At 45.5% G+C, this 17,605-nt stretch overlaps 1 protein-coding gene across 1 annotated transcript; it reads left to right on the top strand.

The window, feature by feature from the left end:
- Window positions 1–5,816: 5,816 nt before the first annotated feature.
- LOC113134092 (antifreeze protein Maxi-like) lies at window positions 5,817–6,530 on the top strand. The gene has a single exon (XM_026313322.1). The coding sequence runs from the start codon at window positions 5,817–5,819 to the stop codon at window positions 6,528–6,530; it is 714 nt and encodes a 237-aa protein (XP_026169107.1).
- The last annotated feature ends 11,075 nt before the right edge of the window (window positions 6,531–17,605 follow it).

Genomic DNA, 17,605 nt, shown 5'->3' with positions numbered 1-17,605 from the left:
AAGAATCGGCGGAGCTCACGGTGTGTCAGAGGGGCTGGTAACAATTATTGCTTGTACTTTGGTAGCAATGGGAGCAACGTGGCCCTGGCCAACGTGTTTTCCAAGGTAGGAAACTGTTGCTTTGCCGAATTCACATTTAGCTAAGTTGAGCGTAAGGGAAGCCTGTTTTAACCTGTCAAAAATTTTTGTTAGCGTGTCTAAATGTGCGGACCAGGTGTCAGAATATGCCACAATGTCATCTAAATAGACTTCACAATTGTCCACACCTGACAGTACTATGCTCATTAGCCGCTGAAAAGTGGCTGGTGCATTTCAAAGTCCAAATGGCATGACTGTATTGCAGAAAGTGGTCCGGAGTCGCAAACGCAGAAATTTCTGAAGCACGAGGTGTCAAAGGAACTTGCCAGTAATCTTTTAGCAGGTCCAATTTTGTGACATATTTCGCGGCACCCACACGGTCGATACAGTCATCCATATGTGGCAACGGGAACGAGTCTGGTTTTGTAACGGCGTTTACCTTTCGGTAGTCATTACAAAATCGAAACATCTGATCAGGTTTAGGAACCAGAAGAGACAGCGAACTCCAAGGGCTAATATACTTGGGACAGCGAAACCATGGTCTAGAAGATAGTTTACCTCCTGACGCATTATTGCACGTTTTTCTGGGTGAGTACGGTAAGCATGTTGCTTAATGGGCTTATGAGTTTCAACATCAATGTCATGACTTAACACGTTAGTTTGGGTGGGAATGTCATTAAAAAGTGCTAGGTTATTGTTAATGAGATTATGAATGTCAGCTCGGGCGGGTTCTGGCAAATACGCTAAGTGACTGTCTAACTGGTTCAAAATTTCGAGTTCTGAAAACGTACACAGGGGACAGAATCATGTTTGTCGCTTTACCCGTCATCGCTGGGTTTGTATGATGGGCGGGTGACAGACACGGGGGTAACAGGAACTGGTTTAGGAGAAGAAAGTTCTTCCTTTCGACCAACATACTGTTTCTGCATGTTGACGTGACAGACACGAGAGGTTTTCTTTCGGTCTGAAGTCTGAATTACGTAGTCAGTTTCGCTAAGCTTTCGGTCAATTACGTAAGGGCCAGAAAATTTTGTTTGTAGGCCGGAACCAACAACGGGCAACAGAACCAACACGCGGCCACCTGGCTGAAAAGTCCGTATAACAGACTTTCTGTCATAACGGTCCTTCATTTTGGACTGTGCCTTGACTAAGGACTCAAGCGCTACATCACAAGCATGATGTAGTCTTTCTTTAAATGAACTAACATAGTCCAAAATATTCTTTTCAGGACTTGGCTTTTCTGAGAGCCATGTTTCACGGAGCAAACGCAACGGTCCACGCACAGTGTGGCCAAAAACTAAGTCAGCCGGACTAAATCCTAGCGACTCTTGGCATGTTTCTCTCACGGCGAACAACAATGGTAAGCCTTCGTCCCCAATCTCGACTTGACTCGGAGCAAAACTTTCGTAACATACTTTTCAGAGTTTGATGAAACCTTTCCAGTGCACCCTGACTCTCGGGGTGATATGCACTAGACGTGTGGTGTGTGACTTTGAGCTCTGCCATGACCTGAGCGAAAACCTTCGACATGAAGTTAGATCCTTGATCACTCTGAATATACTTGGGCAAGCCAAATGTGGAGAAAAATTTCACAAGTGCCTTGACTATGGCACGAGCTTTTAATGTTCGGAGTGGCACTGCCTCGAGGTATCGAGTGGCAGCACACATTATCGTAAGGATGTATTGATTTCCGGATTTGGTTTTAGGCAACGGACCCACACAGTCAATAATGACGTGTTCAAATGGTTCCCCAATTACAGGAATTGGTTTTAATGGGGCAACAGGAATTACCTTATTAGGCTTACCGGAGACTTGACACGTATGACAGGAACGACAGAATTTTACTACATCGGACTTGAGTCCGGGCCAGAAGAAGTAACGAAGAATACGATCATATGTTTTTCGTATTCCCAAATGTCCTGCCATACTGTGATCATGGGCTAGGGTCAGAATTTGGAAACGAAAGGGTTGGGGTATTACTACCTGACAAACAGAGTCATGTACATCACCAGAGCTCGGAGTCCAACGTCGCATCAACACACCATCATTCACAAAGTAAGACACATCTCTTTTACAGTTTTCACTTTTCACAAGAGACATACAGGAAGACAAAGTAACATCAGCTTGTTGTGCCTTAATTAGCTGTTCTCTGTCCACCGACAGAGACAGTGTTTTGTCATCAGGTCTTAATTCGACACATACAGATTCTTCTTTTTCACATTTAGGTACAACACTTGGCGGATCAGAAGTGCTCATAAAAGAATCACTTAGATCCACCAAATTTCCAAACTTTCGTGCCTGAGCACAGGTTACAGCACACATGGGAAATACTACAGGTGAGTTTAACACAGAGTCATCTGACACACATGCGCAAGCGATCGGACTTTCGATCACTCCCGGCGACGGGAACACTTGTCCGGCAGCTAAATCATTCCCAAGCATAAGATCTATCTCTTCTATTGGCAATTTTTCTCTAATGGCAACTTTACACTTGCCTGACAGAAATCGGGATGACAATTGAACAAAGTGTAATGGGGCACGTACCACATTCATTTCAACTCCCCACATTAAGATGTCGGACCCGCAGTAAGACTGGGCCGAGAAATGTAGTACGTCATTACGTAAGAAAGACTGCTTTGCAACAGTATCTCTTAGGATACTTGAGTTGACTCATTTTCTAAGGAAACAAACCCTTTTGTAACAAATGGCTTAAATGCCTTGTCCACTTTGTTACTTCCATCCATGCCCACAAGTGGCAGGGTAGGTGGCGGGGTTTGTATAAGAGCCACTGGAGATGATGACTTAGCAGATTTAACATTTGTATTCTGCTCTTTTTTCTTCAGAATGGGACACACAGCAATGAGGTGACCCTGCTCATGGCAGTAGAAGCACTCGCGTTTTTCAGCGGTGACTGGGAATGTACGACGGAAAACTTTTGGAGAGGGATTTTTCCTCTCAACTGAGCTCAGCTCATGCCGGACTGGGGAAACAAAAACGCTCTTATGCGTTAACGCAAATTCGTCAGCCATGACAGCAGCGTTATCCAGAGATGTGGCTTTTTGTTCATTTAAATAAAGCACAATTTTCTCTGGTAACCGATTTTTGAATTCCTCCATTAACATAAGCTCACGCAAATTATGTAAGGTTTTAATTTTACTAGCCTGGCACCACTTATCAAAAAGAACACCCTTCTCTCGTGCAAACTCTACATAAGTCTGTGTAGCAGTTTTTTCACAATTTCTGAATTTTTGCCTGTAAGCTTCTGGCACTAACTCGTAAGCACGGAGGACTGTGGTTTTAACTGTATCATAATCTAAACTATCGTCTATGGATAGGGACGCACATACCTCTTGGGCTTTTCCCACAAATTTGCATTGTAGCAACAGAGACCACACATTTTTTGGCCAATTTAAAGTGGCAGCTATACGCTCAAATGCCCTGAAATACGAGTCTACTTCAGACTCTCTAAATGGTGGTACCAATGCAATGTGCCTACTGACATCAAAGCCTTTGTGGGGTCGTGAAATAGGTGACTGAAAGGAGGGACTGGCAGCTAAAGCAGCTCCCTGCTCCAACTCCAGAACCCTTACCTTAAGATGCATGGCTTCCACCTCCAACCTTTTGTTCTGCAGTTCCACCTCCCGAATTCGCAGAGTGAGTTCGAACTCCTCTGTTGTACGTCCAGTTTGGACTGGGAGGTCCTTAGGTAGGGTAGGAACACCAGCCAGATCACCCAGCCCGACTCCATTTGTGGGAGTTGGCCCACCAAACAACCCCCTTTCCGTCAACTTTGCTATGAGGAGTTGTTTTATCTCCTCCTTCTTTGCATTGATTGGCACATGCACGTCAAAAAAATTAGCGATGAGCACCAAATCGGCCTTGCGGCACCTATCCAACTTATCTAAAGTTGGACTCAAAGTAAAGTCCTCCAACTTGAACTCCATATTGCCACCACCACAAAAGAAAAAACTGCCGAACAGACAAGTATAGAGAAGTACACAAAAAAACGACGGACGAGCCCCCAAATCTATGATTTGGGAACGGCACGCAAAACGCGACGGACGAGCCCCCCAAATCTATGTTACGCCCCAGCCTAGGGGTTACCGGAGCGTAACACGATGTTGAGTTTTCCTCCAAACCTCTTCCACTCTCAACAAACACGAACGAACGAACTACAATTAACAAGAATATTTATTCTGTCAAAACACAGAATACAATACAGAATGTACAAAACAAACAAAACGCTCCGTGAGCCCTACGATTCTATACGAACAATGGAAAACAAACACAAACGCTAAATATAGCCCTATGATCTCAAACAAACAAAAGATCAAATAACAAAAACGCTAAACAGCCCTATAATCGCTAATCCAAAGAAACAACACAAAATCACAGGTCGTCAGCCTGGAAACTCCTAAAACAAACAGGAGAAAACAAAACACAAACGTGGCCTAAGAATCTAAATATTTCTAATCGAAAACAAAGAAAATTACTATTAACACTAAACCTACAAAACGAAACAAAACCTAATTTCTAACTAACTCACTCGAAATCGAAATCTTTAGCAAATAGCTGGGAATGGCAAAGGTGGGAGAATAGCTCTCTCGAACAACAGTCCGTGGTCTTCTTATGGTCCTTCCTGGAAGTGTTGGGCCAATCCCGGAAGTCCAATCCACGGCTTCCTACGTCCACGACCACTTCCGCATCCGTCACACACACACACACATGAAATGGGGAGGGGAGAGCCAACAACACACCAACACACATAATGACCCCTAGGGTCATAACAGGATGGTAATGGGGAACATGTCTTTGATAATTAATCTATTAACAAAGTATTTAATGTTACGTGTTGGGACGCTGGAAGGAGGAAGGCGAGACAGGACCCAAACGCAGGACAACGAGGGTTTAATAATTCTCCTGGAAATTCCAGGGCTCAGGGAAAACAAACAAATGTTACCGAACGTCACGGTTTACATAAAGTTGCCGGCGACGCGGCGTACTTTGCCACACAAGGTATATAACAAAACACCTAAATCCTCTTAAGTAGTCAGCACCCATCTACACACATAAACACGAGTTAACATAGGTTAATGCTTCTGCACTGAACAAAGGAATACGGCCAAAACCCCAAGTCCGAGAAGCAAAAGTCAGTCAGGGTGGGCGGGAGGGAGCTGAGAACACAGGTCCTGGGCCGTGCAGGCAGATGGCCCCAGAAGTGGACGGCAGTCCAGAGACGTTCGGGAGGCCGAACCCTGAAGCGGACGGAGATCCGGGGCCGTTCCGGAGGGTGACCCCGAAGCGGCCGGAGGTTCGGGGCTGTCTGGGAGGACGACCCCTGAGGCGGCCGTAGGTCCGGGGACGTTCGGGAGGACGGCCCTTGAAGCAGACGAAGGTCCGGGGACATTCAGGAGGACCGCCCCTGAGGCGGATGAAGGTCCGGGGCCGTTTGGGAGGACGACCCCTGAGGCGGACGAAGGTCCGAAGCTGTTCGGGTGGGCGGCCTCGCAGGCAGACAGAGATCTGGGGCCGTACAGGAGGGCGGCCCCTGAAGCGGGAGTTGGCTGGAGGTCATTCAGGGGGACGACCTCTCCGGCTGACATGGACTCTGGAAACGAGTCGGGGAAGCTGCTGCGGAGGCGGCTGAGAGGACCGAGGAGGCTGCTGCTGAGGGGGCAGTGAAAGCCGCTGTGGAGGCTCTGGAGGTGAAGGCCCGAGAGGCGGCACCGGAGGCTACAATGCTGGAGATGGTGTCCGTGGGCGCACCGGCTGTGGAAGACCTAGCTGCGGCGCTGGCACTGGAGGCGGCGGCGCTGATCTATCCGGCGGAGGCGCCTCTGGCCGGAGCTCGAGGGTCTGAGGGTCGCACCGCGCTGGAAGGTGCGACTCTGGCGACTGCCACGAACTCTCCATTGAGAGCTGGGGGTTCAGTGGTCGCTCAGGACTCTCTGACAGCCACGGCCGGGGAAGCTGTGGTAGCAGCTGAGACGGCCGGGGAAGCTGTGGCAGCAGCTGAGACGGCCAGGGAAGCTGTGGCAGCAGCTGAGACGGCTGGGGATTCCCAGGTAACAGTGGCTGCCCTGGCGGCGGCAGTTCTGGAAAGTCTAATGGCGACTTTGGAAAGCCTGGTGGCTGCCGCGGCGGCTCTTGAAGATGAGCAGGCGACTTCTGCGGCGCTGGGAGCTGATCAGGCGACGGTTGCTGCGGCTGCTGCGGCGCTGGGGGCTGATCAGGCGACGGTTGCTGCGGCTTCTGCGGCGCTGGGGGCTGATCAGGTGACAGCTGTGGCTGCTGCGGCGCTGGGGGCTGATCAGGCGACGGCTGGGCAGCGAAGAGGAAGTCCGCCTGCGATGGGGCCTCAGTGGGGACATCGTCGTCGGTGCACCGAGGGCTCGGAGCAGGGAACCTGGGAGACCAGGGAGACTTGGCTGGACCCTCAGTGGGGACGCTAACGTCGGCATGCTGAGGACCCGGGAAACTTGGGAGAGAGGAGAGGGAAACCTCAGCGGGGACACCATCGTCGGCGCGCTGAGGTTGCAGGACCCCGGAGGGACTCACAGCGGGGACGCTATCGTCGGCGCACTGAGGTTCGGGGACCTGGACTGGAGCCTCAGGGGGAACGCCCTTGTCGGCGTATTGAGGCTCCAACGTCGATTTCTTTCGACGACAGCGATTCCGTCGTTGAGATTGTTGGTCCGGCGGTTCTATCTGCGGCTGTTGCGCGGGTGGCTCGGGAACCTCTGGTGACGGTGACGGCTGCTGCTGCGGCGGCTCGGGAACCTCTGGCGACGGCCGCTGCTGCTACTGCGGCGGCTCGGGAACCTCTGGTGACGGCCGCTGCTACGGCGGCGGCTCGGGAGACGGCAGCTCGGGAGACAGCAGCTCGGCGTCGGCGTCGGCTGCTGCGGCTCGGGAGGCTCCGGCGGTTCTTCCAGCTGCTGGTATTGAACCTCCGCGGGGACGGCTACGTCGGCGCACTGAGGCTCGAGGATCCGGGGTGGAACTTCCGTGGGGACGCTGTCGTCGGCACACGGAGGTTCGGGCTGCTGCGGTGGAACCTCAGCTGGGACGGCGACATCGGCACACTGAGGTTCGGGCTGCTGCGGTAGAACCTTAGCGGGGACGGCGATGTCGGCGCACTGAGGCTGGGTAATCTGGACGGAGGCCTCAGCGGGGACGTCGTCGTCGGCACACTGAGGATCTGGTCTCTGCCTCTTAGGGCGGCGGCGACGCCGGCGTAGAGGCATCCGGGATACCGGTTCTGGTGGTTGGGCAGCAGTGAGGAGGGACTCGGGCTGGGCAGCATCGAGGAGGGACTCGGGCTGGGCTGCAGCGAAGAGGGACTCGGGCTGGGCAGCAGCGTGGGGAGCCAAATCCCAGGGAGCCAAGGGCTTGGCCTTTAATTCCTGCCAGATGGCACGCGCCTCCGCAGGCGTCAGCGACTGCGGAGCCGGTGTTGAAGGCAGGGCGGTCGGCTGTGAGACGAGGCGGATCCCGGAGGAAAGCCGGAGCGGTACCTCAGCCGGATAGGAATCACCTGATCCCCGAGATTCCGGCTTCGGCCTCCCACGCTGGCGAGGACGCCCGTGCCGAGGCAGCCGGCAGAAGCATTCTGTCTTCTCTCCTTTCTTATTAAAGATGACCAAACAGGTTTTATTAAAGGACGCAATTCTGTCAATAATATGCGTAGGTTACTGAATATGATACAGCTCACCAAACAGCAATCTACAGATGGTCTCGTGATTTCGTTAGATGCTGAAAAAGCATTCGACTGTATTGAATGGCCTTACTTATTTTATACGTTGCACAGATTTGGTCTCGGTGAGCATTTCATTAAATGGGTAAAATTACTGCATTGTGAACCTCTGTCCGCTGTGCCCACAAATGGTTTCTGTTCCTCCACTTTTAGTGTTGGGAGAGGCACAAGACAGGCTTGCCTCCTGTCGCCCTTTTTATTTGCCCTGGTGATTGAACCACTGGCAGAAGCTATCAGAACAAATTCCAATATATGTGGGTTAACAGTTACAACTACCCAACATAAGATTGCTTTATATGCGGATGATGTTCTGATTTTCATGGTGAACCCAGAATTGTCTATTCCAGCCCTTATAGACACAATAAATAGGTTTGGAGCATTCTCAGGTTACAAAGTTAATTTTAATAAATCAAGTGCAATGCCCTTGGGTGGCTTGAAAGTGTTACCTCAGACGGTATCTTCTTTCCCATTTGCGTGGTCTCCTGAAGGTTTTATTTACTTAGACATAAGTGTGACCCCTTCTTATGAACAGATGTACAAGGCTAATTTCACCCCACTTTTTGAACGTATCCGAATGGATGTGGAAAGGTGGAATGTTCTTCCCCATATCTTGGTTGGGTCAAATCGCTCTTTTGAAAATGAATATATTTCCAAGGTTACTTTATCCCATTCAGATGATTCTGATAAATTTTACACAGAAAACCATTGGTTTAGCTCTTGTATATGGGCCAAAAAAAAAAACACGTATTAAGCTTTCCACTTTAACACTTCCTTCTTCAGTGGGTGGGCTTGACCTTCCAGATATACGGAAATACCAGCTTAGTATTATTTAAGTATTATTGCTAACTGGATACATGATGGATTCAAACATGTATGGTTCGATATAGAAAGTTCATTAAGCAAATATCCGCTGCTAAATTTATTGTTTTTCAAGAGGTTTAAATCTTTAAAGATGGCCTGTAGCAACCCAATTACAATTACTACTGTGAGGGCATGGCAGTATATCAGACGGATGGAAGGTAAATCTCGACTCACCTCAGTGTTCACTCCTATATGTGATAATTCTGATAACTTACCAGGGATTGCTGACACAGGTTTTCGAACATGGACACTTAAAAGCTCACAACATTGCAAGGACTTTTTGATGGTTACATTTTTATGTCTTTTGATCAGCTAGTAGAAAAACACAACATCCCACGGCAAGATTTTTTTCGCTACCTACAATTAAGAGACTTTGTAAGGAGAGACACCACTTTGTTTATGAATCGGGAGACATCAACCGTGGAGAGACAACTTTTTCTATATCAAAACAAACATAAGCTCTTTTTACAGAACTCTTAAGGAATGTGGTACTTCAGACAAAACATCTGAAAGAGAAATGGGAAAGAACTCTTTAATGTGCAGATCACAGATGATGAATGGGAGGATGCTTGGAGAAATGCAACAACTTTAAGTATATGTAATAAAATCAAGGCAATACAGCTGAAAATCTTACACAGAGCTCATATTCCCCATTCACGGAAACACAAAGTTAAAAACGACTGCTCTTCACCGTGTCCAAAATGTAAAATAGAAGAGGGAGATATTGTTCATTGTTTTTGATATTGCAGGAAAATTCAGAGGTTTTGGGCTGCGGTAGGTCAAAAGATTAATTTAATTTTGACCACTGATATTGTTTGTGACCCTTTGAATATGTTGCTTGGAATACATTGTAATTCCATTGTAGATAAACATAACAAGTCCCTTTATAGGCTCCTGACATTCTGTGCAAGAAAATGCATTTTATTAAACTGGATAACAGAAAAAGCCCCCTCGATTTCACTTTGGCACAGAGTTGTTCTTGAATATGTTTCTTTATGGGACGGGACAGGACGTCCGTCTTTAAGGCAAGAAAAGAGGTGGTGGTCTTGCAGTTTTTGTTAACTCGTTAGGGTCACACCAACCTGAGGTGCAGTGGACGCTTAACCTAAACCTAGACCTAACTGTAAACCTAACCCCAAACGTAACACTAACTCTAACAGTATGCACCAGTATGCAACAATATGCATAACTCGTCAGGTCTGTTTTTGTTAACTCCAAATGGTGCAACCCTGGACATGTAACAGTGAAAAACTGTATCTGTACTCCAGACATTGAGCTGTTGGTGGTTGGACTGAGGCCATACTACCTGCCCCGTGAGTTTTCACATGCCATTGTTGTGACTGTTTACATTCCTCCATCAGCTGCAGCACAGAGTGCATGTGACATCATCCACACAGTTGTCGCTGGTCTCCAGACAAAACACCCCAGTGCCCTTATACTAATTAATGGGGATTTTAACCATGTCAGTATTTCGGGAACTCTGACCAACTTCAAACAGTATATGGACTGTGCAACACGAGAAAATAAGATTCTTGATCTCCTTTATGCCAATGTGAAGGAGGCATACAGTTCTTCAGCCCTACCCCCACTTGGTGGATCAGACCACAACTTAATATATTTAGTACCAACATACAAGCCTGTAGTAAGACAGCAGTCTGCTACCAAGAGGTACGTGAAAGTTTGGTCAAAGGATGCTGAGGAGGCCCTGCAGGAGTGCTTCAGGGTTACAAACTGGGACCTTTTCATGGACGCTCATGGTGAGAACATCGAAGGCATCTCTCACTGCATCACAGATTACATCCACTTCTGTGAGGACAATATTGTACCATCCAAAAATGTTCGTTGTTTCCCCAATAATAAGCCATGGATAAATAAAGACATTAAAGGCCTCCTCAACAAGAAGAAGAGGGCGTTCATGGCAAGAGACAAGGAGGAACTCCGAGCCGCACAAAAGGAACTCAAGAGGAAGCTGAGGGAGGCAAAGCAGCTCTATAGAGACAGACCAGTTGAGACAGAACAATATCAAAGAGGTGTGGAATGGGATGAAAATAATAACTAGTTATAAGAAGTCACACACTGCTGTGGAAGGAGACTCAAAGTTTGCTAATGAACTTAACTTGTTCTTTAATAGATTTGACACCACTTCTGCTTCTTACTCTGATCCATTGTCCTCACACACCATCCCTCCTCCCTACACCACCTTAGCTGATGCCTCGGGGTCTCTTCACATCACCCCACCCAACATCTCTGCCAATGCTGCCTCCCCATTGCCCACTGATACTATCTCCTCTATCAGCAGCCATACAACATTGAAGTATACTTCACCTCCAATAACTCCTCCCCTGCCCTCATCATCTGACTCCTCATCAACACAATACACAGGCCCAGCCATTGCCACAGAACAGGTGAGGAAGGAACTAGCTAAACTAAAGGCCAACAAAGCAAAAGGACCAGATGAGATCAGTCCCAGAGTACTTAAGGTGTGTGCTGGACAGCTTGCAGAGGTTTTTCAGAAACTCTTCAACCTCTCTCTGAGGCTCATAAAGGTGCCTAAGTTATGGAAAACCTCCTGTATTGTCCCATTACCAAAAAGAACCCGTCCCAATACCCTTAGTGACTTCAGACCAGTAGCGCTAACATCACATGTCATGAAAGTGTTTGAGAGACTGGTCCTGCAACACCTGAGGTCCCAAGTGTCTGAATTTCTGGACCCCCTGCAGTTTGCATATCAAGAACACATCGGAGTGCAAGATGCCATCATCTTCTTAATGCACAGAGCATACTCCCATCTGGAGAGGCAGGGCAACACTGTGAGAGTCTCATGTTTTTTTACTTTTCAAGTAGCCCCACCTGCTAAGTGCAAAGATGCAGGATATGGAAGTTCCCGCAGATATGGTGGAGTGGATCAAAGAGTACCTCACTGGGCGGCCACAGTTTGTTCGCTTAGATGGCTGCATATCTGATGTGGTGATGAGCAGCACCGGTGCACCTCAAGGAACTGTACTAGCACCATTCCTGTTTACACTCTACACCTCAGACATCTGCTACAACTCAGGAACCTGTCACCTCCAAAAGTTCTCTGATGACTCTTCAATCATTGGATGCATCAACAATAATAACGATGAGGAATACAGACACTTGATAAAAAGCTTTGTTGATTGGTGTAACAACAACTGTCTAAAGCTCAATATCAAGAAAACCAGAGAACTGGTGGTGGACTTTAGGAGGAACAGGAAGACCCCAGTCCCTGTCTCCATCCTTGGAGAAGAAGTAGAGATTGTGGACTCCTACAAATACCTTGGAGTCCACATTAACAACAAACTAGACTGGTCAAACAATACAGATGCACTCTTCAAGAAAGGATAGAGCACTGATAGAACTGTTCTTCCTCAGGAGACTCTGTTCTTTTGGTGTGTGCAACAAGCTACTGAAGATGTTCTATCGGTCTGTAGTAGCGAGTGCACTGTTCTTTGCAGTTGTGTGCTGGGGAGGTGGCATCAAGGCTGGTGAGGCCAACAGACTAAATGAGTTGATCAGAAAGGCAAAATCTGTTGTTGGACTGGAACTGGACAGTCTGGAGGCTGTGGCAGAGAGGAGGATGGTGGACAAAATAAACTCCATATTGGACAATCATGAGGAACTGGGGCGAATGGGAAGTTCATTCAGCCACAGACTAATTCCCCCTAAACCAAGACTGAAAGATTCAGGAAGTCTTTTGTGTCCACGGCCATAAGACTCTATAATTCCTCAATATAAACACTAACACACACACACACACACACACACACACACACACACACGCATGTATGCACACACACGTACACACACTCACACACAAACCCCCCCAAATAAATAGTTAATTACTTAATTACTTTATTAATTAGTTTATGAATTACTATTAATCAATATAATTTAAATAATCTCAAATTTAATAACTGTTGTAACAACTGAATTTCCCCTTGGGGATTAATAAAGTACTTCTTCTTCTTCTTCTTCTAGATTATTTAACTTGTATTGCTCTTGATAAAGCTTACATATTTCATAGAAGGTGGGAACCATTCTTGACATATATGGGGCTGAATATCTCTTCTATAATTTCTAGAGGATTTGCATAATTTATGTAATTTTCAGTGTTTGTATATATATATATATATATCTATATATACCTTTTTTATTATATTATGCTTTTTATCATACTTTTTTTTTTAAGTGTGCTTATTTTACCTTATTTCCCATCCTGTGTGTTTTGTTTGTTTACTTGATTTTTGAAAGTTGAAAATCAATAAACACATAAAACAAAAACAAAAAATTAAGTTTGGGCACATTTTTTTCGTTCAATTCAATGGTAAAACCTTAAAAATGGTAAAAACTTATCATCATATGAGTGTACCAGCAGCAGGAGTATCAGATCTTTCATTCAATCAGTCAAGGTTTATTTATATAGCATCTTTTGTTTGGGTTATACAATTTCGAAATGCTTTACAGATGATTCAAAACTTAATAACAAGGCATACCAAAAAGAGGAGTGTAAGACGTAAAAAATAAGGCAAAAAAATTATTCCAAATAAATAAAAATCAAAATGCTAAATAAAAATGCCCATAAATATTATAATCAAAAGCCAGGCTAAAAAAAGGTACCATATTTTCTGGACTATAAGTCACACTGGAACATTAGTCGCTTGTTGAACAGAAAAAAACATATGTGAGTCACTTCGGTGTATAAGTCACATTTTTAAATTATACTGATAATAGTTTAAATTGGCCTATGAAGAATGTAGTCTATGCATAAGAACAAGCAGAAGTGCATTATGAAATTCATTCATCCTTGTCAAGTAACGTTATGTCATGATTTGTGTATCAAATTGTATGGATCACGACCCCGTCTAATACAAGTACCCAGGACACCGAAGCAGAGTATACCAAGGTTTATTAGAGAGAGTACAATGAATGAAATGTGGGAAGTTGTTGAAGGCCAATGGTGATGAATGATGATCCTAGATGAGTCGGTAGGTGGTGGTCTCTCCGACGGCCAGTACCGGTCTGGTCCTTGGAGATGGGGGTGAGGTGTCCGTCTTGGGCCCGCAGAGCAATATCTGACGGTGTATGGTTCCCTCTGTGGCCTGTCAGAGGCCGGGCTCTCTCCAGGCTCGGAAAACAGGAAACAGATAAGAGAACCAGGTTAATAAAGGAAAGACACAGTAACAGCGTCAGGACTCGCGCCTGAACCTCCTCCGGAGCGGAGATCTCGGTAGGTGCCTGCTTAGTGTCAACGAACAGTCATATAAGTAATCCACTAGAGAGAAAGCGTCCCCCTCGTCGAGTCTACTCCTCTTCGTGGGATCAACAGTACAGAGTACAAGAGCTAGCTCCTCCGAGCCATATCCTCTTGATCAAACAACAAAACAGAAAAGCGCTGGACACACTGGCGATTCCTCCGAACCCCAGTTGTGCAGGACGCTAACCGACTTCCTCAAGAAGCATACACAACAGACGCCGAAAAAGAATGAAAAGTCACTTGCTGTAAGCTGGAGATTCCTCCGATCAATCCAGACGTCAAACATCCGAACACATATAGCCGAAGCGTGAATCCTCACGGGAGTATGGCGACAAACAGTCCGGCGGCCTGTGTCCACATGGTCCCTGCGTAAGCTGGAGATTCCTCCGATCAATCCAGACGTCAAACATCCGAACACATATAGCCAAAGCGTGAATCCTCACGGGAGTATGGCGACAAACAATCCGGCGGCCTGTGTCCACATGGTCCCTGCGTAAGCTGGAGATTCCTCCGATCAATCCAGACGTCAAACATCCGAACACATATAGCCGAAGCATGAATCCTCACGGGAGTATGGCAACAAACAATCCGGCGGCTTGTGTCCACATGGTCCCAGCTATTTAAGCAAAGGTCCGCAGGTGACACAAATCAGCAATCATTAAACAAAGAAACTGAAAACAACTAAACCGGTTTCTGTCATGATCCTCCAAAATAAAACAAACAGGAAGTCCAGACTGTGGATCATGACACGTTACATAAACCCATGAAAGTTAGGGAGAAGGTGAAGTAGCATGTTCCTCTGTCAGACGTCAAACGTCTTAATGCCGACACACACTCCAAACTTTGTTTCAGCTGCAGACTTTATTACCTGCACTTTGAAGTCTGCAGTATAGCTTTTTCTTTTGGGCAGCATTTTCACTTGTGTTATACTAGGAATTGGAGTTTAGTGTGAACATAAGCGTTTTCACTTTTTTTATATATATATATTTTATTCAGTTGTGCCAAGAGTGCCATCTAACGCTAATGATTACTTGACAGAATGACAGGAAATTAACATGTATAAGTCACTTTGCTATATAAGTCACATGACAAGCCAGAGAACTCAAAGAAAGCACGACCTATAGTCCAGTAAACTTATGCTGAATTGGCTGGATTGCCATGAAAACCTGACTGAAACATGTCTAACTTATTTATATTCAGAAAATCTGTTAATCTATATACCTGTTTCACTTATATTTAAAAAAGGAACATTAGAAATTGGTCTACAGCTCCTGGGTGATCTAAGCTGCTTTTTTCAAGACAGGCCTACCAAATGTCTTAAATGCTGTGTGGAAAACACCCAGTTGCAGGGAGTGACTATTTATAGTAAAATCTCATCAAAAAATAAGAATTTAAATGTATTTACAAAGGAGGTAGCAATTGGATCAAGAGTGCAAATAGAAGACTTTTGTTTAGTGACTACCTTCCTGAGCTAAGTTAAAATTGTCTATTGTGGGTTCACAAAGTAGACTAGAAGATTCTGGAATTAAGTCTTAACAATACTAGACCTGACCGTGGCTGTGGCCACATTATCGTCAGCAGGGGGAAGAACTGCTGACCCAGACTGGTGATGTTATCAGGCAGTTTAAGGAGCAGTTTGAGGAACTCCTGAAACCAACCTACATGTCCTCCTAGTGGGGTCTTAGAAGCAACATTTGCCCCAAGATACTGAAGGCTGTGTCTTAATGTCTTATATATGTCTTATGAGTACAGGGACACTGCCTATGGATTGACAGACCAGAGTGGGGGTTCCTATATTAAACAAACGGACCAGAGGGTGCGTGCCAGTTACTGAGGCATCTCCTTGCTCAGCTTCTCTGGGAAAGTGTATGCCAGCATACTGGGAAGGAGTGACTGTTCTCAGATCCAGGATGAACAATGTGGCAAAGCTCTCCATTTACCAGTCATTATATTCCAGCGCTCACCTATGGCAACAAGCTTTGGAAAGTAACTGAAAGAATGAGACTGTGAGTAAAAGCAGCCAAAATAAGTTACCTTCTTAAGGTGGTTGGGCTTGGCCATACAGAGGGGGTGTGGAACTCTAACATCCGAAGGTTGAAGGTTTTCTGAACATCCAACTTGTAGGTGGCCCTGGGGTAGACCCAAAAGGCACTGGAAAAATTACATATCTCATCTGACTTGGGATCCCCCAGAAAGAGCTGGAAATTGTAGTAGAAAATGGATGGATAGATGGAAAATTAATTGCAAATTGAATAAAAATGCTATATAACTTCCAGCCTATTGTTTTTGTACTGAGCAAGAGGGAAAAATGTCAGATCAGCAAATTTATGTAAACTCACACACACGGTTGAATACACACACCCAAACTTCAGTTGGACAAAAATATTTACATATGTTGTTTAAATGTCTTTCCTGGAAGTGACAGTTGTGAAAAAAATTTTAAAAAAAACAGCTCATTTCCTTTCAACCTTTGTGACATTCAGTATCACACACATCTACCCATAGAGGCTTAGAAAACCACTAACAGTGTGGGATTGATAAAACAAAGCAAATTTAACATTTTTTCAAACATTATTTCACAATGTCATTCTTATTTTGAAAGTTTTTATATATAATATACAACCTGTAAGTTTTCTGTCATTGATACCAGGGGTGACTACAACCTTTATGTGGGTTTCAGTAGTGAGAATGAAACTAACATGTTGTCATTGTGCAGTTTGGTTTTTCCTTATTATTCAGATAAACAGAGCAGATGAACAACTGCAGCTTCCAGCAGCTGGACTTCGGCTCCCAATACTTAAAATTAAGAGAAATGTGTTTCTGTTCTGTTTTTATTTAGTCAGTTTGTGCACTGCATAACAATAAGCAGAATCACAAAACACCTATGAAGTCCTTGCCTATTCACTTGCCCCTGTAAGGCATCTTTGGATTGCTTAAATACTACCCAGAATGCTACTGCCAAGCTATCTACATTGAGCTTTGTTGTTATTAGTGTTTTACTGCTGTACTATGGATGAGATATATCTGTACCGTCTGAGGTATATCCAGTTGTGGAAGAAGTACTCATATCCTTTTCTTAAAGTAAAACTAAATATACCACAGTATTTAAAAACAAACAAAAAAAAACCAACCAAAAGTCTGCATTCAAACACTTGTTTAATTATAAGTACAAAAGTAGTAAAGTTCAAGTACTCAATGTCAAACTTCATATTGACGTCAACTCTATTATTTGACTGTAATTACTGAGACAGGGGCAGCACAGTTGCTTAGGGGTTAGCACTATTGCCTCACAGCAAGAAAGTTCCTGGTTCAAAACCCAGCAGGGTGTCAGGATTTCAGGGCAATGAGGACCAATTAAACGCTAACACCAATACTCAGTTTTAAAAGTTTATTTTGGTCGTGACACAGAGAGCAGGGTGGAACGTGGAATGGTGGTTGACCAGGAGATGGAGACAGAAAACTATGGAGGAGGTGGTTGCTCACTAAGCCCACACTCGGTACTCTCAAGGGAACCTAGACCGATGAGGTTTTGGATCCGGAACGTGGCCCGCAGAGCAACATCTGGCGGTACTGTTTGTTTTGGTCAGGGACGCCGGGTGACCTGGCAGGTAAACTCAAAGCAATCCAGGATTATG

This window comes from Mastacembelus armatus, chromosome 17, assembly GCF_900324485.2.
Source record: "Mastacembelus armatus chromosome 17, fMasArm1.2, whole genome shotgun sequence".
In the NCBI taxonomy this organism is placed as follows: Eukaryota; Metazoa; Chordata; class Actinopteri; order Synbranchiformes; family Mastacembelidae; genus Mastacembelus; species Mastacembelus armatus.
This window is presented reverse-complemented; position numbering and strand designations above follow the sequence as displayed.